At 39.8% G+C, this 24,328-nt stretch overlaps 1 protein-coding gene across 1 annotated transcript; it reads right to left on the bottom strand.

The window, feature by feature from the left end:
* Nucleotides 1–9,876: 9,876 nt before the first annotated feature.
* LOC145411195 (acyl-coenzyme A diphosphatase FITM2-like) lies at nt 9,877–15,689 on the bottom strand. Its single transcript, XM_080281256.1, has 5 exons — nt 14,765–15,689; nt 13,802–13,986; nt 12,902–13,071; nt 12,404–12,521; nt 9,877–11,632 (listed from the first exon to the last, which is right to left on the bottom strand). The coding sequence occupies exons 1-5, from the start codon at nt 15,336–15,338 to the stop codon at nt 11,420–11,422; spliced, it is 1,260 nt and encodes a 419-aa protein (XP_080137382.1). The 5' UTR covers nt 15,339–15,689; the 3' UTR covers nt 9,877–11,419.
* Nucleotides 15,690–24,328: the final 8,639 nt, after the last annotated feature.

Here is a 24,328-nt window from a genome sequence, read left to right as displayed (position 1 = left end):
AGTGAAATTGTTAGTAGATGTGTTGGTCTTGTAGTTGGCAGAGTACATCATAACACAGAGTCTTGGCATATCTCCATAATCTCTCACGTAATAATAAAAGACCACCTACAGTACAGAGATTCAACCCCTCGCAGCCAGTGACATCTTGTTGAGCGTATACACACCACCGGTTACGATTTTATTCATTTTAGGGTGTATTGCGAAATGATCAAATTGGTTATGGCTGTCATAAACCTCTTCACTACTAGTGATTATTTGTAAGTTGGATAAAACTGTCTGGTAGTGGCAAGAATATACTGAAAAATATGTTGCTGGATTTGAGGGGTCAATTATTTATTTATTTATTTATTTTTTATTTGCCATTGAATTGAAAGAGGTGTATTCTTCCTTTGCTGACATCTGAGCATTTCTTGGTTGGATGTATAATGAAACTTTTGGTGTAATACCAAGAAAAATGCAACTTCATGTATTTTATACAGAATGTATTTCCTGTGGGTTGTTAATGTAGGTAAAGTTAGGGATGGTGAAATTTTAGTTGTACAGTACCTGTACTGTACTTTGAACAGTACAGTATCCAGCTGTAACATCCTTTGTAATCCTTTAGCTTTAACTTCTTAATTCGGTAATATATTATTCTGTTATATTTTTGGTGCCACCAGACAATATTTCTTGGCTTAAAGGGAGATCTCTTGTGGTGAAGGGTTAAGTCAAGGATGTATGTAAAACTTGAAACTTCCTATGGGATAGGTTATTGAAGGCTGTATCTAACCCCTCCTGTTTGGCAAGTGTCTCCTCAACTGAATGGTGTCTGGTGGTAGCAAGAGTAAAGCAAGTGTTCTGTCATTGGACTGAAAGGATTATGGTATATAATTGGAACTTGTCTTTGTATCCTTTACATTGAATCATTATCTTCTTCACAAAGGCTGTGTATTTTATGTTTTTATTCTTGCTGCCCCCTGGATAATTTTATTCACCTGAGGAGAGACTATGGCTTTTACACATCAGGTAAGAAAGGTCCCCAACACATTTTTCAAAATGATTTATTTTGCTTATTACACCTTACTATCCCTTTTGTGTCATACTCAGCATAAATAACATCCAAATTGATATCGACCAGCCATATCCCAAAATAAGTCACTAAGGAAGATGTGTTCAGGAACTTCCTTACCCAGTGAGAATAGGGACCTGAGTAGCCTGTCCCTGGGCCCCTCTGCTGCTAAGGGCTGGTGGTAGCTTTTGTGCTGCTAGTTTGTCTGAACATGAATCGGGTGGACTGTGGCCTGACGTAGCCCTTCTGTAGTCCACCATTCTCCTTAAGGGGGATAGGGAGGGAGTTTAGGGAAGTTTGTAAGACCAGGCAGGAGATTTGCCTTTTTATATTGGAATATGGGAGAGGGGGAGTGTAAGTTGGGGGGTGGGCAGCAAAATTGCTAGGGGGAGGGTAGCATGAAGGTGATTTGTTAGTGGCCACCCCTTACGGGATTAAGGTGTCTGGCAGTATATACTGTAGATAGATACTGGTACCACAGCATGAAGGGGCTCATCTTTATCTCCTTCTTGATGAGACAGTAAATGCTTGGGTGGCAGGAAGCATTTTGAACTTAAGGGGTTATGTGTTACCCGAGTCAGTTCCTTCCACACTGAAGCTGAAAGGAAATAGTTGAAAATATCAGCTGGAGGCAGCAAGAATAAAATAAATGCTATGTTATTGGATTGAAGGGGTATGAGTGTGCACAGTATAGCTATCATTGAGATTTTTGTATGGAGGAAGTGGATTTGGATTTCTGTAATTATCAGGAGGCTGTATATTTATGTACGTATTTATTACTTGTATCTCAGCTGAGGGGTAATCCTGATAGGAGTGTACTGTGCCTAGTATGGCACTTAGTCAGCTTGGACCATTTTACAGCAGATGAGATTATTATTATTATTATTATTGTTATTATTATTATTAAAGTAATCCCTCTATTATCCAGATGGCCACTATCTGGACCATCCATTATCCAGACACTGTGATCTGACCATTCAGAACCATTTCTTGAAAATTTTTCCATTTTATCTGGACAAAATGCGTGTGTCTGGGTGGAGATATGGCCACTGCAGGGTATGGCCCTGTAGTGGTGATTGCATGTCTGTGGTTCTTGCCCATGGAAATTGTTTGGCTGTGGTTTATAGGTCTGCTTGACCAGATAGAGTAGTGTTAAATAACAGGAACAAGTGTTGTACAATGTACTGTAGTGGCCTTTTATGGTGGCTCTGTTCATCCATCCATCCATCATCCAATCCTATGTTGCCCCATGAGGAGCGTAGGAGCCCGGGGGTAGGCGGTTGGTCCTGACATTTAAGATGAGAGTGACCAGCTTCACGCATCCCTGAGTGGCATTACGTGAGCAATGAACCTCAACCACCCCTTGGATATAAACCTTCACCGGCTCAATCCGATTGGGCAAAATAATTACCCACTAAACCACCAGGCGCCAAAATTTGGTTATATGGTTACCACCCAGCGTAGTAAGTGGTTTCCTGGTGTACAGGAAACCATTTGGCTTGTCACTCAGTGTAGAGTCACCCACGGGCAGAAGGAAGAGGAAAGAATGAAGGAATGAAAGACAGAAGAGGGAGTGTAAAGTCACCCGCTCTTCTGTCTTTCATTCCTTCATTCTTTCCTCTTCCTTTATGTTGGATAATTGAGGGATTACTGTATACAGGTACAAGATTTCCTGGGAAACGTGTGAGAAATTTTGGGAGGTTGTTCTTGGCCGTGAAGTGTGTGAGAAACTTTAGGAAGCTGTTTTTGGGATAAATTTGAGTGAAAAATGGCATATCAACTTGGGGAGGGCAGCAAAATGGCAGGGGACAGGGTGACATGGAGATGATTTGTTGTGGCCACTCCTTATGGGATTAAGGTGTCTGGCCGTAGATAGATATAATGTGGATCTAATTCTCAGCTGTGACTGTGCTAGACTTTCCAATAACCTCAGTAACTAGCTCTGGATTAGTTGAGAATTAAACCTTTGATGATATGGCATTTATATTCAAAATTAGCCCCTATTAACCTCCTTATATTTCTCACTGCATATCCTGGGACATCTTTATATCCAGATGACCATTTTGCAGGGGATGCGATCATTATTATATAACTGTAGATATATTTTGTATGTGAGAGAAACTTCCATTTTTGTATTAAACAAATGTCCGGCATAAAGAAGCAAGGTTGTTGATCTGTTCATTCCCTCGTGACAGTGACGTACACGTTATTTTATTCTTGTTACGGATGATTTCATCCAGGGCAGGAGACCCATCTGCCTTTGAAGGGGTTATTGAAAGGCTGTAATTAACTCCTCCAGTTTGAAAAGTCTCTCCCAAGGTGAATAAAATCATTTGGGGATGGGAAGAATAAATCAGTTGAGTACATCACTGTACTGAGGGAATTAAAGGCAGTATGCTTAAACCTTCAGTTGCTAAAGGGAAAGGTGGCTCCCAGTTTTCTGTGGACACTGAATATTTGATGAACATTTTTTGAATATTTGATCAGCCTGCATCTCACATGACAGAGTACAGTTAGTAACATTATACAGAAGCCAGATGTGTTCAGTCTCCATCACATACCCTCAGCGAAGTCTTGGAGGACACTTTTTTTTTTTTTTTTTTTTTTTTTAAATTATTATTATTTTTTTTTTAATATATATATAAATGATGCAAGGAAGAACGAACCAAAGACCAGAAGCTCATAAGATTGTTACCTCCCAGAAAAAATAAAAACACAACAAAGAGCCTAATTCAAGACCCGTTTATTTTGAGGTGCCTGGACACACTGCATGCAAAAGACTGGAGGTGGCAGATTTCTTACAGTCCACTGGGTTCCTGTATAGATGACCCAGGAACTACAACAAAAACAACTCTACTTAAATGGTCATAAAGAAATTTGCCAGGCTGCATTCCCCTTTTGCAGTACAAGTTGTAAGCATTTGGCCTCATGTTTCGTAAATGAGTACTTGTTGCGAGAGGAAATACATGTTGCAAGTAGAAGTAATGTTATGTCCACTTAGAGTAGACTGAATTACAAAATAAAGTTGAATTTTATCATGTTGTCATTGTACTCAGTGTTTTAAAGAGTTTTACAGAAGATTGAATTTCATGTGTAAATATATATATAGCATTCACAATATTATATTAATGACAAAACAGTTTAGACAGGCAGGCATGGCCAGTCAGGGGTTAGATATTTGTATGTTATCCTTAAATGTCTTGGACCTTGTAACTGAAGGAGGCCTGGTGGTCCAGTGGGTTAGGGCACTCAGCTGGAGGGAACCTGTAGGGGTTTCCATCTGAGGGGTGGTCAGTGTTTCTTGGTCGCTAAATGTTTCTCAGAGGCAAGTGAGGCCGGGTCCCCTGGCCTTAAATATCAAGACTGAGTAGCCTGGCCCTGGACCCATACGCTCCTGTATACAGTATATGGGGCAGACTGGGATGGGATAATTAATGATGAGGATGAAGGTGATGATGAGTAATAACAAACAGAAAGAAGCAGAAATTAGTGAATGGTACATTGTCTGCTAGATTTAAACTAATGCAGTGTTTGTGATTTATATTCTTAACAAGTTACAAAAGTAGTGTTGATAAATCTGTGCAGTAATTTCACGTGTGTATTAAACTGATGGTAGATAACATTTGTGCACCTGTTTTTTATTTATTTATTATTTTTAATGCAAGGAAGAAGGAAGTACCTGCAAGATTGTTCCTTCTAAGAAAAAAGAAAAGAAAAGAAACAGAGAGCCAAAGTTAAGATCCATGACTCATTAAAGCATTAGTTGGAACAGAATAGTCATTGTTTTGACGATGAGTGTTAATGGTGACAATCTTGACACTCGGATGAATACAGTTATCAGATGTTAGCAAGAACAGGATATCATAAGTTTTCCCAGCCATGCAGTGGTTCATGGGGACAGTGTTGATGCTGAGACTCATACTCTCTCTCAGTTGAAAATTAGTCTGGCATTAGCAGGAATCATGTTTGAGTTGTCCAAGGCATGAGGGAGTTAACTGTGTGGGCACAATACACACTTTTATTTCACTGTTCGTAAGTATTTACGATCATTCAGAAAGGACAATCATAGTTCAGATGTACAACTCTGTCACTGAAAATTGTACTTCATGTTGCTGATCAAGTTGTTATGGTGCAGTAGTCAGTTGTGCTGGTGAGACACAAGTGCAGTTACTGGCGGGTTAAGGTGATGTTACACTTGTGGTTTTTCTTGCAGCTTGATCATAGTGGTGACTGTTGGAGTTGCCTGGCAACTTATTACAGTATTTATTAAACCAGTTGAATCCCAGTGATGCTTTTTTTTTTTTTTTTTTTTTTTAGCTTATTTTTGCTGTTGCCTGAAGAGTTTTAGTTGTCTGTTCACTCTCATCTTAAATGTCAGAACCAACTTGCCTAGCCCTGGGCTCTTACGCTCCTCATGAGGCAACACAGGGTTAGCTGATGATGATGATAAAGGTTCCAATGTGCATGCATGCTGAGGCCTTGGTCACCCAGTGATGGCTTTCCATGCTGCTTGATCTCAAGTAACCTCACTATTCAGTCTTTTATCTCTGAGGTCACACACTATAACCTCATCCCAGGTCTTTTACGGTCTTAAGAAATGGCTCTCAAAGTGAAATTTTGCTAAGAGTACATTTAACCCATCCAGCTTGAAAGTCTCTCCAAAGCTTAATAAAACTGTAAAAAAAAATGACATTGTATTAAATGAATTAAAAGTTGGTGAGAGAGTGTCACCAGGATAGAGTTGCCACAAAAACTGATCATGTGACATCACCACGAGTTTGCCAAGAAAACACATTCTTTGCTTCTATCATATGCATTTTTGAAAGATAAAAGCTGGCATAATGACTTATATATAATGAAATCTGTCTTTTTTTTTTTTTTCAGCAAGTTTTATCCATGATGTTTAGCAGTGCAAGGCCGTATTATATTATTATTAGTAGTAGCAGTGGTATTACAGTAATAATCCGGATGATGATGATGACGACAAATTTATCGAGCTTTATCCATGATGTACAGCATAGAAGTGATATATTGTCATTATTATCGTTTATTTAATATTTATTCTTTTTAGCAAATTTTATCCATGATGTTCAGCAGTGCAAAGGCAACCAATATGCTCAAGCTGTATTTTGATGGCTCACAGTCACTGTTTTTCTACCATAATATTGTTGCTAGGGTGTCTGGTGGCCTAGTGGTGAGAACAGCCCAGTTGGAGTGAAAACCGTACCTTACACTTGAATCTTGTCCCCCAAGATGTGACTGGAATTTGTTTTTATCATTTAATGCCATCAGGGGAATAGCCCTTTTTTTTTTTTTTTTTTTTTTAATAAGCAGATGAACAGAAGAAAGGAAAAAAAAAAAAATCATATATCAGACTGCAGGTGTCCTCCATTCGTATAAAATCTGTAACACATGGATTTCAACTGACATGGGGTGAAATTTTGGTGGAAAATACCTGGGGAAGCAAAAATTAACTGGACTAATGTACTCTAGTCTTGGACTCCAAAGTGTGGAGGTTTTTTGATTATACAGTTCCATAAAGGGAGTATTCTGGTCATCTGCTAATAAATGTATTGGGCTTTGAGACCCTCGTCTCAGACCTCTACACGTATGGCTATCTCTGTTCTTCATCTTCCATCATTTTCATACATAGGAGGATTGCTGCTGTAATAAAGAGGACCATAAACTGATGTAGTGCCAATGTTTTAACTGCCTCAGGCTCCTACGACTCAGCTGAATAAAAGTGTATGGCAGTTGCTTGGATGGTATACAAGAGATGGTCCAGCTGTGACATGATGGGGTTAATGGTGACACAACAGCAGTTATTTTTTCATGGTCGGGACAGCTTGGGTATTTTATTGTAACTAATGCTAGATGATTTTGTTTGGTGAGAGTGAGTCATAAGAGCCTGAGTGTTAATTAGTTTGAAATAATTCTAGGGACAGTTAATTGTTGTGTATGATCTTAAGATGCCGTGAAAATGTTTTAATAGTTGGGCCAACCCCTTCACTGTGGTGATATATATATATATATATATATATATATATATATATATATATATATATATATATATAAAATTCTTGTTACCTCCAGGCCCTTTTATTCAACTTCAGAATGATGCCTAGCAGTGAAGGGGTTAATGAAGGCTATATCTAACCCCTCCAGTTTGTGAAGCCACCCTTTGAGCTGATTAAAACTTTTGTTAGTAGCTTGAATATAACAAAAAATGCTTCATCAGGTTCAAGGGTTTAACGACATCACCCTGATGACCTACTTTGACTTCTTACTACCTTCAGATAGTTTTGTTCAACTTCAGAGAGATTCTTTGAGCTGAAGGGATTAGATAACCTTTATTGACCTGTCCAGTCCTGGAGGTCTTTCCAGAGATTAATAATGCTGTCAGGAAGTAGCAAGAATAAATTAACTAATATGTTGCTGGATTGAAAGGGTTAATTATTTGTGAAAATGGTATATTTGTTTCCTGTCTTGGCTTCCAGTGCCATTGATACTCATGAAACTTTATACTGTAGTCCATTCCAGTTTAGAATTACTGGGTACACTTGTTCACAACTCTGTTGCATCCATACTTGTCCATACTCCCTCACCATCACATGGATCTATAATTTTCTCATACTCCCTCACTTTTAACTCATAGCTTTCCTCATTCTCCTCACTCTGACTCGCACCCTTTCACACCTGCCCATACTCCTTCATTGTAACTCCATCACTTGTAACTTTAATTCTAATTTGGAATGGACTATAGTTAAAGGTGATGGGGTTAAGAGTAAGGGAATATAGAAAGCTGTGAGTTACAGTGAGGAGCATGGGCAAATGTGGAAGGGTGTGAATTGTGGCCAAGTGTGATTCATACTTGGACTGGACTATAAGCTTGTACAAATTGATCTTGATGGAATAAAATCATTGTAGCTGTTAACTTTGTCATTCCACCCACTGTACGTATACAGTATTTAACTGCAGGTATGTTGCTTGTAAATAGCCTGTTTGTATATGGAAGTAATTAAACTGAAGTAAAGGGTGTGGTTCTTTTGTTCATCCTGTATTACTTTTGCCGATTTTATCTTTAGCCCAACAACTTGATCGTGGAAGGGGTGGCTTCGAGCAAATTACAGTGCCTTTCCATCCTTCATTCCCCTCTCCAACCTCTCATCCTTCATGGTAGAAGCCTATGTAGTGGATATTATTGTGGCCTCAGGCTCATCTAAACATGAGCCCAGTGGATTGCAGGCTGAAATTGCCCTTCTGCAACACGTATTTCTCCTTTTGAAGGTAGGGAGGGAGTTCACGGATGTTTGGGGAGCAGAGCTGCCTGGTTATATCAGCAACACTGTATTAAGGTGTCCCTGTTCAGCATCAAATGAGGGTTGGAGAACAAAAACACAAGTTAGACGAGTGTCTTTGCAAACCTCCGTAATATATTAAATCACTGATAAGGCTGCTGAGACTAAGTATATTAAATCACTGATAAGGCTGCTGATACTAAGTATATTAAATTACTGATAAGGCTGCTGAGACTAAGTAGTAAAGAGTATGCGTGAAATAAAAGTGATAATTGAGGAGTTGAAAACTGTATTTGATCACAGACATTCTAATTACATACCAAGAAAACTTGCAACAGTACGACTCTGAACATTTGTGAGGACAAACTCAATGCTGGTCAATTTTCACGACATTCAACACTCCAAAAGCACTTCTTAACAAATGGGGGACTAGTACAAAAAGAAGAATGGAGTTAGGTACTTTAAAATACTGTAAATGACTGGCTTAAAGTACAAATATCACAATAATTTTTATATTGATTGTAATGAAGAGGTTAAACTGACTACAGTGAATGTGCTTGGGGATACTGATAAATTCAAGAAATGACTAGGATGATGAATATGTTTAAGATATCTGATAAATTAAATACTATTATTACAGGCTCACACATAATGAAGTGTATATAAATAGTCATGAATATTTAAAGACAAAGAATAACTGATACCTGTGAACAAAAATAAACACCATAAAGATCGAGCTCTGAAGTAAATATCCTCATACCCGCATTCCAGGTGTCTAAATATTTAGAATATGACCAACATAAAGGAGCAAGTGGCTGGTCACTCACCTTAAATGTATGGACTGAACAGACTAGCTTCAGGCCCCTATTCTCCTGATGGGGCAATAAAGGATGGGGTGATGGATGGATAAACGGATAACCAAACTAAACAAGCGTCAGTTAAATCTAATTTGACCTTAAGTCAAGATGGAAAATATATGGTACTGGGGACTCCTTCTAATTCATAATCCAAAAGATCAAGGAGAGCTCCCTAGCCCATTTACACTATACAGGGGAAATATAATGATGATGCTTTATTAAGGTAACTATTGCAGAACACTCTTTTGTGACAGTAGAGAAAGAATAATACTGATAAGTTTCTTGCATAAGAAACAGAAATGGAAGTTACAAATCACAACCTAAAAGATTTTCTCCTTTCTGATACAGTACATAATTGTGCCACTTATCAAAAGAAATCTTAACTGCATGACTAGTGATCTGTTTTTCCAGAAAGGTAATAATTAAGAGTAATGTCCTTAAAGCAAACATTACAAGCCAAGTAAGTGGAAAAGAAGGTACTGGATGTCAGTCGTCCTGACCTCTTTTTCTCAATGATAGGTTGAGGAAGGTAACGTGTGGGTCTTTCTTCCCATCCAGCAATTAGCTTAGCTGGTTGTCATTTTTCCAGACACTAGACATTAACATTCTAAACTGGCTAATGTCAGGATAAATTTATTCAGATTAAAGAAATCCCTAGCAGGTAAAAAAAAAAAAAAAAAAAAAAAAAAGCTGTTTGTGAAAGTCTATGTACTGGCTGTGATATTTCAGAGAAGCAAAGAGAGAAAAGTTGATTGAGAAACTACTCAGTCACACAACAGCATTCAGGTTTGACACAAACCTCTGATCTATGATCAGCATGATTCACCCTACAACACTTATAAAGAAAAATATGCAACTATACTGCACAATCAGAAGAAAAAAAAAAAAAGTATATATATATATTTTCTGTAGGTAGGGGTTCTCTGGGATATGAAAAATTGTTTCAGCAGTTCCACTATGATGTAAAAGTTGGGAAGCACTGCTATAATGCATGGCAATGAGGGACGTCTTTGTTTATTCAGAACGGTATTGGTATACTGTAATTATTTTAGAAGCTATGCTGCATGTCTGGCACTAGTTCAACTATGCCTTCAGTACCAAGCATTTACAATGAAAAAGTAAAAATACTTAGGAGAATACATATACATAAAATAAACAAATGTTGTACAGTATACTTTAACATACTATCAAACAATATGTAATAATAAATATGACAGACATATGAAACGAGATTCATCTTTTTTGTGCAAAACTTATGAATCACAGATTAGGAACAAATGTTTGCAATATCTACATGAAGTTAAACAATGTCCTTGTATTAACAGCAGACAATATAAAGTGTGTTTTTTCAGTTAATTATATAAAATATCGTGTTGAACTGAATATAGTAGTAGCACAATGTCTAGCCATGTATAAAAAGCACAGATACTATAATTAGTCCTTTTGCAGCTTATTTCCTATAGTTTAATGGCTGAGCAATAAAATACCTGTACTATGGCTCTACATCCTTTCCACAGCACTTCTTCATGACTAGCACTATATTCTAGTGACAATCTCTCATTAAAGCTCAATATTTACTATAACATGGAGGCATGGTAATTTTAGGCCATGTTAAAGTGGACAAACATCAAACAGTAAAGTTAAAACTGGGACCAAAAAATGGGAACCAATAATCACAGAAATAATTTTAACAATAATCAATATATACAGTATTGTCTTCTTATCAATTAAGTGACCAAAATGCATATGCTGTACATATACATTCTACAGTATTTGAAGTAGAAAATGTATTTGTACAAGAAAGTATAATACATTCTTAGAAAGCCAGCATGTGACAATACATGCAATAAAACTGGCAGAAATTGTCAAAAATGTTTTACTAAATGGTACTTATTTTCCTGGATAAATAAATAAAAAGAGGTTTAACATCTACTGTTTCTTATGATTTAAAACATCAGGATACTGTAATATCTGTACTGTGCTGTGTACTGAACCATGCATTCTTATGAAAGAATGCTAACCAAGTGAATGTTCTGGTTCAGTTGTTTCAAGGTAATGGATACCAATACTTTCAAGTTGAGTATCACACAACAGAAGTGCCATATTTTTACTGTAATGTCACATGTTACATGTCTTCTTTATGTAGCAAAAAACTTACATGCTAATAATGAGTACAGGACAAAGGACACTTGACATGATAAGGAGACACCTAGACTCTACCGTCTCCATGATCTACTGGAACCAAAATCGCCAAAAGGTCCGTTTCTTGGCTGGCCTCGGAACTCTCCGATGTTGGTGTCTCCGAAGTCCTCCAGACCCGATCTATCCTCCTCTCTCTCCCGGTCTGCTTCCCTCTTCTTCTCTTCCTTGTCTTTTTTCAGACCATACAGAGGCATCCCCATGAATGTTGGTAAATTTTCTTTATGCTCCTGTTGATAAAAGTGAGCTTCTTAGCTAAAAGTAAAGGTGGGGGTAGATAATGTGAGGCACTTTGCTGCATTGTTGATCTCCATATCTTAGGCCTTTGACCCTGTGGTGGGTTAATCACCCACTATCCTAAGATACGAGGTCACTGCATCACCCACGATATCGCAGTTACCACCCTATGTGATACTCTACATAATCACCAGTATGTGCATTAAAACATGACAGACAATCCTTCACACATCATTCACATCCCCAGAATTTTGGCTCAGAAATAAAGTTATACTGTGCACTAATAGCTCTTGTTTTACATAACATTTTTATTAGCAGTATATGGTACATTACAAGTACAAATCTATACACAAGATATGAACATACTGGTACAGTATGGCATTTACTGTAGCTATATTAGCTATATATTATAATGAAAAAAGCAGTTACTAGCAGGTCTGATAATCCTCAGCAATATAAAAAGGGAGAATGCTTCAGTAATACTGTGGGAACAGCTCAGTCAGTGTTACCTGTGTCTGCCATGCATCATTTTTTACTTCCCATAATTCTCTCCACACTTTATGGTAACCAGTATTGTATCTGCTTCTTATGTTCACTGACTGTACTGTCCAGTAGTCAGTAAATGAAGTTGTCAGTGTCTGTGTGCCTCCCACCAGTAGAAAATGAGTGACTGTACTGTACTGCATAACAGCATAATATTCTAATGCATTAGTTATACAGTATAAAACAATGATGCCAAAAATAACAAACAACTTAAACCTCACCTTGCAGAGTGATGAGCGTCTTCGTTGGGGAATTTCTTTGGTCTTTTCTTTCAAGTTCTGATACTGGAACAAACCAATGCCCGGCAAGCCTGGCGATGCATCAGATTTGAACCACATTCTGTCACAGGTAAAGATACTCTGAAAACTTGTCATATAAAGATACAGTACACTATTTATGCTTACTGAATTGCTCGGCAAGGTTATTATCACAAACAAAAGTTTACTGAAACCTCCTGGCAAGTTGTGATGTAACGGATTACATTAAAAACCTGTAGACAGAATACTTATCAATATGAAGTATACAACAGAAAAGTATAATAAGGAGGGATACTTTCTGTTATTCAGGGATGAATGACAAATGTCCATAAATACCTGTATAAAGCTGGGTGGGGATTACAGTGAAATTTTCCTCATGATGGTGCATCAATACCAACATCTTAAGCCTGATCCTAAAGGTTTACTATAATGATGTATGGTGAAGCCAGGCCACACACTAACCTGTAAGTAACAAACCAGGTGCCAATTCCAATGGCACCGCCAACAACCTTCTGGGGCATGGTGTGGAAGAAAATGATGGTGCAGGTGAGCATGACGTCACTCAGCACACTCAGCAACGTCATGATGCAGAACAGACCTCGGATGTATGGCGTGAACTGGTCATAGTTCAGCTGTGGTATGGAATAATATTACATTATTTAACCGAAGCTACTTCTATAAACAACTTGGGGTATGGGTAAACATCAATGGGACTATGAATATTAAATAAACTCCCTTCGAAAATGCTATACAGGAGACTAGTGCTTACACATACAGTATATTTCTAAACTTAGGGTCGTAATAGTACAGTACGGTACGTGTGAAAAGATACAGTACATATTTATCTTTTGTGGTACAGTGGGTGGAGGGTGTTCACCATCCATTCACTCAACATAGTGCTGTCTTCATGTGTCTGCACTGAGTGACAAGCCAAATGGTTTACTGTAATCCAGGCAACCATTTACTGTGCTGGGTGGTAACCATTCAGCCAAAAGATGCCTGGTGGTCAAGTGAGTTCAGGTGGGGGTGAGGAACAATCCAAAATCAAGGAGAGAGAAAGCACAAAAACAGAAGAACTATTAGCAACTTGCAAAATGTAATGGCCAACAGTTATTACAAAATCATTTGTGCCAGTTTCTTTTTTTATCAAATATCTTTAGTTATACAGTAATTTTCATCATAATCACATCCAAATCCTCCTTCCCATCTATGGATGGGCTGAGGATGAATATCTTGAATCTAGATCAGAACACTAAAACAGTAATAACAATAAAATATTTTCTTGGCATGATGAAGTGCCTGAACTATATGGTAAATGGTCAGAAAGCAAGACAATCAAGAGGTACAAAACCTGTTACTCACCTTAAGAATGATGAGGTCATCCTGTGACAGCGTGTCCAGCTGTGTCTTGCTCTCCCCAGGGTCGTGTTGAGTTTCTCGTTTGTGGTCCTCCATTCGGATCAGGTCGCGTATCCCCTCCCAGCCCACAATAGCCTTCGCCTCTTCCACGATAAACAGATTCACATATACCAGTAGGAAGGCATGGCCTGGAAAGAGAATGTGTCAATTATTCATCCATATCTCTTCCTATTTCTCCTATCTTTCCTGTCACTTCTTATTGCTTTCCTTTCCTTTACAGGTGGCTCTACACTGAGTGACAAGTCAAATGGTTTCCTGTAAGTCAAGAAACTATTTACAGCGCTGGGTGGTAACCATATAACCATACGTGCTCCCTACGTGTCAACAAGTGGGTTGGTGGAGGGTTAGTGCCCCTCCCTGTAAAACAAATAACTCAAAGTCAAATGGCCACCTCTTACGGGATTATGGCGTCTGGCAATAGATAGAGAGATAGATCATGAACAACATACTGAACTGTATACTATCAATTATTCTTGATAATTCCACATGATTTCATTCAACTTAGAATTGATCTCTAGTTGCACAATGAAGGAATTAACAGAGGCCACATCATAGTAGCTATCTCCCCCAGTCTGAAAAGTCTCTCATAAATGAAATAAGACAGTGTGTAGATGGCAGAAATACACTACGGTTCTCCCCATTTGTGGCCTTCAGTGTGTATTGCCTCCCACCCCACAACAGCCTTTGCATCTTCTATGATGAATGGGTTTAAGACAGACTTGTTGGGATGCATGACCTGGTGAGACAAAGTGTAAATTATTAACAGGGGCTTAATCCTCTGAGTGATTAGCATTTCTATTACTGTGATGCAGCTGAGTCATCATCATCATCATCATATCCCATTTCTGCAAACCCACAGAGGGCAGGGAGAGCCATGAGTTCTCATGGCCATCATTTGAAAGTCACCTGAAATATCAAAGGAGTGCCAATGGAATCCCTCGCCATTGCAGTCGTACTTGTTGCGTAGGATGGCCTTGCCCAGGCAGGATCCGGTTCGATTCTCAATGTAGCCGAAGAACCACTGACTCCAGAAGTACCACATAACTGTCCCCACCACCAGCCGTGACATGTTACGCTTAATTATTTCCTTGTGGCCGCACCCTATAGTAGCACTGGTTAATAGGATAAACGCACCTACTACCAAAATCATCCACGCCCATGCTACCTTTACAAAATAGATATTAAATACATTGTCCTTCTGGCCCATGTAGAACCGTGGCAGCGGAAGGAAATCACAAATGAGGGAGCCAAAGAAGAGTCCCATTGAATAGAGCATAATTTTTACCTCCGTTGGGACAAAAAGAACCTTACGACAGCCATGGACGACAATTAAGCTCAATATATGCTGGACGGAGGCTTGGTCAGGCAGGGGTTTGGTTCCCTTTGCAGCCCACCGGCCCTTTTCGATAAATTTTCCTCCCTTCATGGACTGCTGAGAGGGACGCGACCTTTTATTGGCCCCTGACGAGGTTGACGGCATCCTGTCAGGCCGGTGGGGAGAACAAAGGGGGAAATAATGGGTAAATTACGCCACCGTTGCACAATTAAAAGTCAACTTGTGTCCCACCACCCAATCCGCACTCGGCCAAATCTATTTCGGGATGAGCGTCGTTGGGCAGCATCTCGTAATATGTGGCTCCAGCCATTATAATTTCTCTCCCATGGCACTGTTACCTGACAATTATTGTAAAACCACAGCAAAACTACTACTTATATGGCAAATTAGCCCATTTATCACTCCTGAAGGTTCATAATTATTGTATGATAAACAAAGGTAACATGACATTGCAACTATAATTTCTCTTGTGACATTATTAATGAGACAAATGAGATAAAACTACTAATTATATGTAGGAAACTGGCCCATTTATCACCCATGAAGGCTAATAAGTTTCGCGAGATAAGCAAAAGTAACATAGTGTAGGTCGCCCATGACGTCGTCTGCAGTACGAAGCAGACGACACAAATACAAAATATTTAATGTCAGTCTTTTTTAATTATCCACTCAAACTACAAATAAATTTGTTAAATTTAAAATGATACCTTTCCAAACTCACAAAGTTCAGCTAAATTTAACGGATCTAAAATAAAAGTACAAAAAAACCTGTCAAGGAGAACGAAGTTTTGGAGGGAAACTGCAACAAAGTGTCGCTGTCAAAGTTTACTTACAGAACGCGTTATTGTGCCTGAAAAAACGCGAAATTTTGAGTTATTAGTGTGAATCGACGAAAGAACTGGTAAAACAGCTTCTGTGCACAAACTACATCCCCTTCAGGCGATCAGTCTGTTGAAAGGCAAGTTATTCTTCTCAACTTTGGTAAAATATAAGTTTCGACCCATAATCCCCCAGGATTGTTTTTAATAGTTTCATGTTTCTTTATATCACCTCTGCTGATTATCATTGATCGAGATACAGACTTGTGTCCAAACTGTTATGGGCTGAAGCTTAAATATTACCCAGATTTTGATGATATATGTTGATTGTTGTGAAAATATTACTTTTCCATTGTAAGGCCAACAGGTGAGTTAGTGATGGTTGTCTATGTGCCGGGTACCATGTGATAGCTTTGGTTATAGCCTGTCTCCGTACTTTTGCCAAATTGGGTTATGAGAGGTGGAAGTGTATTACAAATGGCGTACATACTCAGGTTGCAATAATTTTTATGATTGCCAATCGTCATTTTCTAGCGTATTTTATGTAGCTCATTGGCAGCAAGACAACTGCAGTTCTACCGGTACATTATTTTCAAACCACTTCTTCGTGACTAGCATTGTATTATAGTGCTATTCATTTGTTGCAGCTGAGTAGTCAAGGTGGAGGGATGGCAGTTTTAATTTAGGAGTAAAATTAGTGTCAGTAAAAGGTATATAACTTCCAAACCTGTACGGAATGACATGCTGGAAGTTAGGTTCCTTCCTGTATTTAGTCTAAATTAACGTAAGCTAACCAAGCCTAAACTAACATTAACCCAACCTAACCTAACCTAACCTTACCTTACTCTAGCTCAACCTAACCTAAATAACCCTAAACCAACCTAACTTTAATTCACGAAATGACTGATTTCACAATCTACCTGTAACACATTTATTTATCTATATATAAGTATATATCGACCTGTAGTTGGCTATAGGTCGGTAAGACATCTAACTATCTTCCTGACAAAAGTATTTCATACAGTGTTGTTAAATGGCACAAGTCTTGAGATAACATGCGGATTTTGAGCATAGCAGCTGAAATGGCACTCGGGTCATGCGCACTGAGCGGAATCGTAACTTCCCCCTTAAGTCACTCTGTGCGTACGACACTGGGTAATATTTAACAGAAGCCACAACTGGAATTCAAGTATCTTAAAGTGTCTTGTCTATTATCATCATTCGGTAACCCTTCTATGACACTTCCATCGCAAAAGACTGGGGTTATTAAACACTCCCGGGGTGCATTCATGACCTCAAGGGGGAGAAAGGAGTTCATCGTCGACGAAAGCGTTATGGAAATGTGTCAGCATGTGGTGAGAACAGAAAAAGCTTTATACTTCTTGAATTCCAGTCATGGCTGTGCTGAATATTTGCCGAAGACCTTACATAGACATACACCAAATCGTAAAAAAAAAAAAAAAAAAAAAAGCCCTGAACTAACGAAACTATATATATATATATATATATATATATATATATATATATATATATATATATATATATATATAAAGTAACCTAACCCGTCTAAACTTTTGAATTGTTCTGCAGGAACGGGAGGTTAGTGTCCAGAGAGAGAGAGAGAGAGAGAGAGAGAGAGAGAGAGAGAGAGTATTAAGATTAATTACCCTGGGTTTAATTACTAAAATGCTCTGCCCTTCCCTTCATCATCCACTTCTGAGCCTGTGAAAAATTATCCCAACTATATTTTAATTATAAGGTGGGAGAGGGAGAGGGGGAGGGATGGAGGAAAGAGAGGAGAGAGAGGGAGGGAAAGTGGAAGTGAGGTGAAGTAAAGGAGGAAGAGGAGAGAGGGAGGGAAAATGAAAGGGAAGAGAGTGGGGTGGGTGGAGGAGGATTGAAGATTGGAGAGAGAGAGAGAGAGAGAGAGAGAGAGAGAGAGAGATGTAGAACGAGGCTGAAATATCCATCCCCCACACTGATACACGAAAAGATAGACAGACAAACGGACAGACAGAATATATGGACAAAGAGACAGACAGGTAGAAAAGCAGAAGACTGGAAAATGGTAGCCTTTCTCTTCTTCACACACACACACACACACACACACACACACACACACAAGAAAGACACTGGGCAGACATACTGAACGGCTAACAAAATTTCTGCTAAAACACCAGGGAAAACAGCAGATAGGCAGAACAGACAGACAGACACCCGGAAGAGACAGAAAGGTAGGCACAGACACAGGTACACCTAAGACATCAAGTAGACAGACGAAAGAAGAGCTTGATTGATACACCTCCCTCCCCCCCTACACACACACACACACACACACACACACACACACACACACACACACACACACGATTTTGAAACATGAACAGCCAGACAGACAAGCAGGAAGACAGCGATATTTGAAGCCTCGTTCCCCTTACAGGCCAACTCATTAATCCACGCGTCCTTCAAGTCACTGTGCCAAGATACCAGCTCAGCCTTTCACTCCCTCCCCGCCTCCCAAAGTCATATCACATAATGAGTTTTTAATCTAACTTTTTTAATGCGACACAAGTTTCCAGCGCGGGCCAAGTGAAGCGTGGCCATTAAGAGAGCGGATTTCTTTTTGCTTTCCTTTTTTCCACCTCCTTGTCGACGCCATTGTTCTTTTGCTTTGCCCGTCTTTTTTGCATCATCTTCCTGCCTTCATCTTTTGGTGCCATCTTCTTTTTTTTCTTTAGTGGATTTTTGTTTTGTTGTCACGCCCCTGCCCCTCTACGTTCGTTGTCTTCGTTTTTCTCCTTCGTCGTCTTGGCTTCACCTTTTGGCGCCATCTATTTTCCTTTCTCTTTGGCGGATCTGTCAGTCTGTCTGCCTGTCCTCACTCAACCTTTCTCTTCCGGTGCCATTTTCTGGTTTGCCTTGGCTTGCACGTAGGCTTATCTGTTTGTCCGTGTCTTCGAGATTATTGAATATTCTTTATATTTCTTTCATTTCACAGCTCATTTTTCCTGTACTGTATTTTGGTGCTGCTTCCGCTTTGTTTTACTGTTGTTTTGTCAGGCGGTCTGTTTTTGGCACCACCTTTTTTTTTTTTTCCCATTTTTTTACCTCTCTTGTTGGTGTCATTTTTTTTCCTTCAGTCCTCCTTTGGCTTTTTTTTTTTTTTTTTTTTTACTCCCCTGCCAGGCATCATTTTGGTTTTTTCCCTTAATTTCATCAGTACTTACATATATCTTTTTTCACCTTTACATTATGGAGCATTTTTTTTCCATGTTTATTTTTTAACTCCTTTCTCTATACTGTATTATGTTTTTCTAAACGTTTCTTCCCCGCACCTCCTGCCCATGTGCCATTATTTTTATTAGCTATTATTTGTTTTGTTTTTACTGCTATTACGACCACTACTACTTCTTCCTCATATTCTTCTTATGATAATAAAAATAAAATAATCATAAAACTGTAACGAAAATACTACTACTATTAATATTAGTTATTATTATTATTATTATTGTTATTGTCGGTTACTGTTTAACTCTAAATGTTAAGGCATCCAAAACCCACCTCTTTCAGTCACTGTCCAAACTGATGTCATTCTGTGTACCATCATCAACTCTCAGTCTTTTCATCCATCTTCCATTCAGTTACTCTGTCCACGTCTTTATCTTGTTACCCATCCATCCTTCCAGCCATTTTATCCACGTTTCTGTCCTGTCTGTTCACCCTTCTCAGCCACTCAGTACAAACCTCTCTAGTTATCCATCCACCCCCTACCTTCCCAGTCACTCCATCCACTTCTGAATCCTTGCAAGCCTGTATCCATCTGTCCAGCGATAGTCAACCTCCCAGTCACTCTCTGCATCCACATCCAGGCCCCCTTCCCTCACATCCACCCATTCATCCAGCGTACTGCCAACATCTTAACTCGGTATTCTTTCTCGCCTCCATCCAAAAGAGGCGATAAAAGAGGCCTTCTTGTCTTTTTCTCCTTACTCTGTCCTCCTCATCTCTTTTGTCTCATCCCTCTTCTTGATATTTCCGTGTTTCTTCCGCCCTTTATTTTTCCTCTACTATCACGTTAGACATTTGGTTTCAAGGCATGAATTAAGGACTTCCAGTTGACGTTGGCCTTTTCTCCCGTACACCACTTTGACGCCAAGGGTTCAGCGCCATCCTTAATGCCATACAGCCATATTATGGACTGATGCTAGCTCTTCACCGTCCTTCCTTCATCCAAACTGCCAGAATTAAACACAGTATACATCTTCGCCTCCCATTGGCTACCGGCATCCCAGTATCTTACCCCATCGACCAATCACTTGCCGAGTTGCCATCCTCCCCTCTGAGATTAACCTATGAAGCTCATGGGTCTTCATGTTATTCTTGCCATTATTATATTATTTTTAACGGCTTATATTGCTCATTCCTGAAACACATTTTCATTTTATATTTTTCAATCAGTGTTTATCTGTAGTTCATTTATTTTAACTAGACAGAAATTTTCATCCATTTTGTAGCTTATATCTCTAGTAAACGACACGCAACAATCGAGTGTACACCCAGGTCCCCGATTCTACTACTGGGTGGACGGGGACAAAGGGGAAACAAACTTTATCCCACAGTCTTACCGGCAGACGAATAGGAGAGGAAGCCGCAATGAATTTTACGGGCTCCTCAACCTGGCAGAAAATTAATCCTATACTTTTAATGCCCAGACGCGGGAATAATTTAATTTATTAGGGGCGAAGACGAGAGAGAGAGAGAGAGAGAGAGAGAGAGAGAGAGAGGGGGAGGGAGGAGTTTCAATTTTTGCGCAGTTGAATTGTAAATATTATGTTCTAAAGTTATGGTGATTTAAAAATGCGTAATGAGAGAGAGAGAGAGAGAGAGAGAGAGAGAGAGAGAGAGAGAGAGAGAGAGAGAGAGAGAGAGAGAGAGAGAGAGAATTATTTTTTTGTAGTGAAGTGATAAATTTTGTAAAGTTATGCAGATAAAGGGATGAGTGGTGAGTGTAGGTGGTGATGGTGGGGGAATATTTGTGGTGAAGGATGAGTTTGGGTGCGTAATGAATGTGTGAGTGGCACTAATGGGTGATAAAGGTGGTTGGGAGATAAGTGGTGATGAGAAGCATGTGTGGTGAGTGTGTATGAGTGTGGGGGCTTCTGTATTATGAGTGGTGAGTGAGTAGTGAGGATGTGAGAGTCGAGAGCTAGTCAGATATACCGTAAGTGGTTAGTGTTGTGATGAAGAACTGATATGAATGGTGAGTGGTGAGGGAGTGAATGGTGAAAAATGGCTGATGTGTGAGTGACAGGATGATGAGGCCTGAAAAGGGGGAGTGACTGGTTAGGGTGGTGGGGCAGGGGTGCGGGGGTTGGGGTGAGGGTGAGTGCTGAAGGATAGGTATGCGTAATGAGAGTATGAGTGGTGAGGGAGGGTAGTGAGGGATGCCAGGGTGAGGGTGAGTGGTGAAGGATGGGTAAGAGTACTGAGAGCATGAGTGGTGAGGGAGGTCGGTCAGGGGTAGGGGTGAGGGGTGAAGGGGTGCTAGAATATGAGCGGTGGGAATATGAGTGGGGTCTAGTGAGGGTTTGGTGGGGGTCGGAGTGAGGGCGAGGGTGCTGGTAATTGAATCATATTAAAGTTTCGCAGTTTTATTGGTTAATCTGACGCTTCCGCTTCGTAAATAACACGTCTACGAGCAAGGGGCTGGAGGAGGAAGAGGGAGAAGAGGAGAGAAAAGAATTATGAGGAAGGAAGGAGGAGGTGGAGGAAGATAGAGGAAGGAAGGAAATGGCAGAAGGAAAAAAGAATGCGAGATGAAAAAAGAGAACAAGGCTGAAAGGTGAAGGATGTAGGAGAGGCAGGGGAGGAGGGTAAACAATAATAGGAGGAAGAGAAGAAGAAGAAAGCGGAAGGTAGGAAGGATGGAGGAGGAAAAAGATGGAGGAAAGGAGGGAGGAGGAAGAGGATGATAATTACAAGGAAAAGAATGATAAAGAAGAAGGAAAGACGAAGAAGAAGGGAGGGGGAAGGATGCAGAACAAAGAACGAGAAAGGACGAACAGGAAGGAGGCAGGATGATTAGGGGGAAGGAAGGGGAAGACGGAAGGACTGGAAGGAGGAGGATGAGGGAGAAAAGGAAGTGGAAGGAGGAGGAGAAGGAGGAGGAGGAAGAGGAAGCGAAATGATGATAATGATGGTGATTCTCTCTCTCTCTCTCTCTCACACACACACACACACACACACACACACACACACACACACACACACACACACACACACACACGTACATCAGCATCCATAATCTAAAAGTTCCCTCGTATCCTTCTCTTAAAACACGTAAAAAAAAAAAAAAAAAAAAATCTCTTCCCCCCAAAAACATATTGTCGTGTATACTAACATCCATACGTTAGGCAGCATCAATAAAGTAAGGCACACTTTCTCATAACCTCAAATCACCTTCATATATTCCTTCTTCAGAACTCAAAAAAGAAAGAATTCTCATCTGGCCCCCTCTACATAATGCATCAAGAGGGTATTGGCAAAATGGAATTATCAGTATACGTAGCCACTCTTATATCCCCAAATTACTTTCATGTTCTTATTTCAAAGCTTGGGAAGAAAATTATATCAGGCCTTCCTCAACACAATTCTTGATGTGGGAATTGTGTATATTTCTTAAAAAACAAAAAAACAGTGTATGTAGAGATAACAGTAAGCTGAGGCACCCCGTCTTGTATTCCAAAATTACTCTCTTAGGTTTTAAAATGCGAAGAATAAAACATCTGGTTCCCTTCGACATAGTCCTGACGTGGGTGTTGCGTGTATTCCTACATCCAAGAATAGAGAGAATGAAGATATCAATAAACTTATACTCTTCCCCTTGTATTCCCAAATTACTCTCATATTCCCTTTTTTAAGTGTGAAAAAAATAATCTCATCTCCCCTCGACACGGTCCTTGATGGTGTACATGTAGATATCAATAAACAAAAGCGCTGTCTCATATCCCCATATTACTCTCATATTCCCCTTTTTAAGCATGGGGGAAAAAAATCTCATCTCCCTTCGACACGATCCTTGATGTGGGTATTGCCTGTGTTAGCGGTGGCTGGCGTGGGGGGGCTCCAATGTAGTGAGTGGAAGGACCCGCCACAGCCCCCTCCCAACATGATAACCTCTCTCCCCGCCAAATATGTTTCCCGGGCTTTTGTCCCCCAAACAAAGGAACGTCGGGAAGCGCAGGGTAGGAGACGGGGCTGGCGGGTCCCTTATTACACACATACGTCATGGCCCGTCAACTTGTTTTCATAGTTTATTGACCAAAAGACTGGAGGGAAGGGCGGGCCAGCCAGGGGAAATGAAGGCTAGGTTAGGTTGGGTTAGTCTGCCTCACCACGCTTGCCTCTAGCTCCATTACAACCCTCACTGGACACAAGCAAAGGAGGACCAAGGAAGGCGGAACTCTGTTAATATCGGTTTTGGATGGACGAGTTAGACTGCATGACACATATTAAAACTCTGGCAGCAAGATAGATAATGTCTGTTGCTTCCTCCTGTCTCACACACACACACACACACACACACACACACACACACACACACACACACACACACACACACACACACACACACACACACACACACACACACACACACGTCCACAGATTCAAGGGGCTCATGAAGGAGTACGATTTTTTGTTTTTTAAGTATCAGTGTTAGTACAGGAGGCAGTTTTGATTTTGGAGAGTGATATATAGAATTCATTGACGTAGCCAAAATATTCCTTCACTGCAAGAGGCCTTCCTTGGGATTTTCTTACTTGCTGTCTCCAGACGATGTTATTCTGTTTAGGGGAGATGGAGTGAAGAGGTTAATGAATTTTATCTGTGTACCTTTCTGTCTTTCTATCAGTTCATCCATCCATCTCCCTGGCTATCTATCTATCTGTCTATCAGTTCTTTTATCCATCTATCTGTCTGTCTTTCTGTCTATCTGTATCTGTCCGTCTACTGTATATAGTCTCATTCGAAATACACCCAAGCAGAATAAAATCGTCAGGTGGCAGCAAGAAGTACAGACATTATTGTGCTGAGGTGTAGAATATTGAGAGGAATTTGACGAATGGAAAACACATTAAAAAAAGGTGTGGCTAAATCACCTTTTTCACCCAAATAACAAAAATCTCTACAATACTACATTCAAGCCATCAATTCGTCCTCCATTTTCTATACTTACCCGGCACAGTGGGGCCTGGAAGGGGGAACTGCAATATAATTAAACAGGTAACAACTCCGCGGTCAAAAATAAGGTTATGT

The sequence above is a fragment of the Coenobita brevimanus genome, chromosome 88, assembly GCF_032717465.1.
Source record: "Coenobita brevimanus isolate Jiangsu-jjx chromosome 88, ASM3271746v2, whole genome shotgun sequence".
Lineage (NCBI taxonomy): Eukaryota > Metazoa > Arthropoda > Malacostraca > Decapoda > Coenobitidae > Coenobita > Coenobita brevimanus.
Note: the sequence above shows the minus strand (reverse complement) of the source record. Positions and strands in the feature narration are given on the sequence as shown.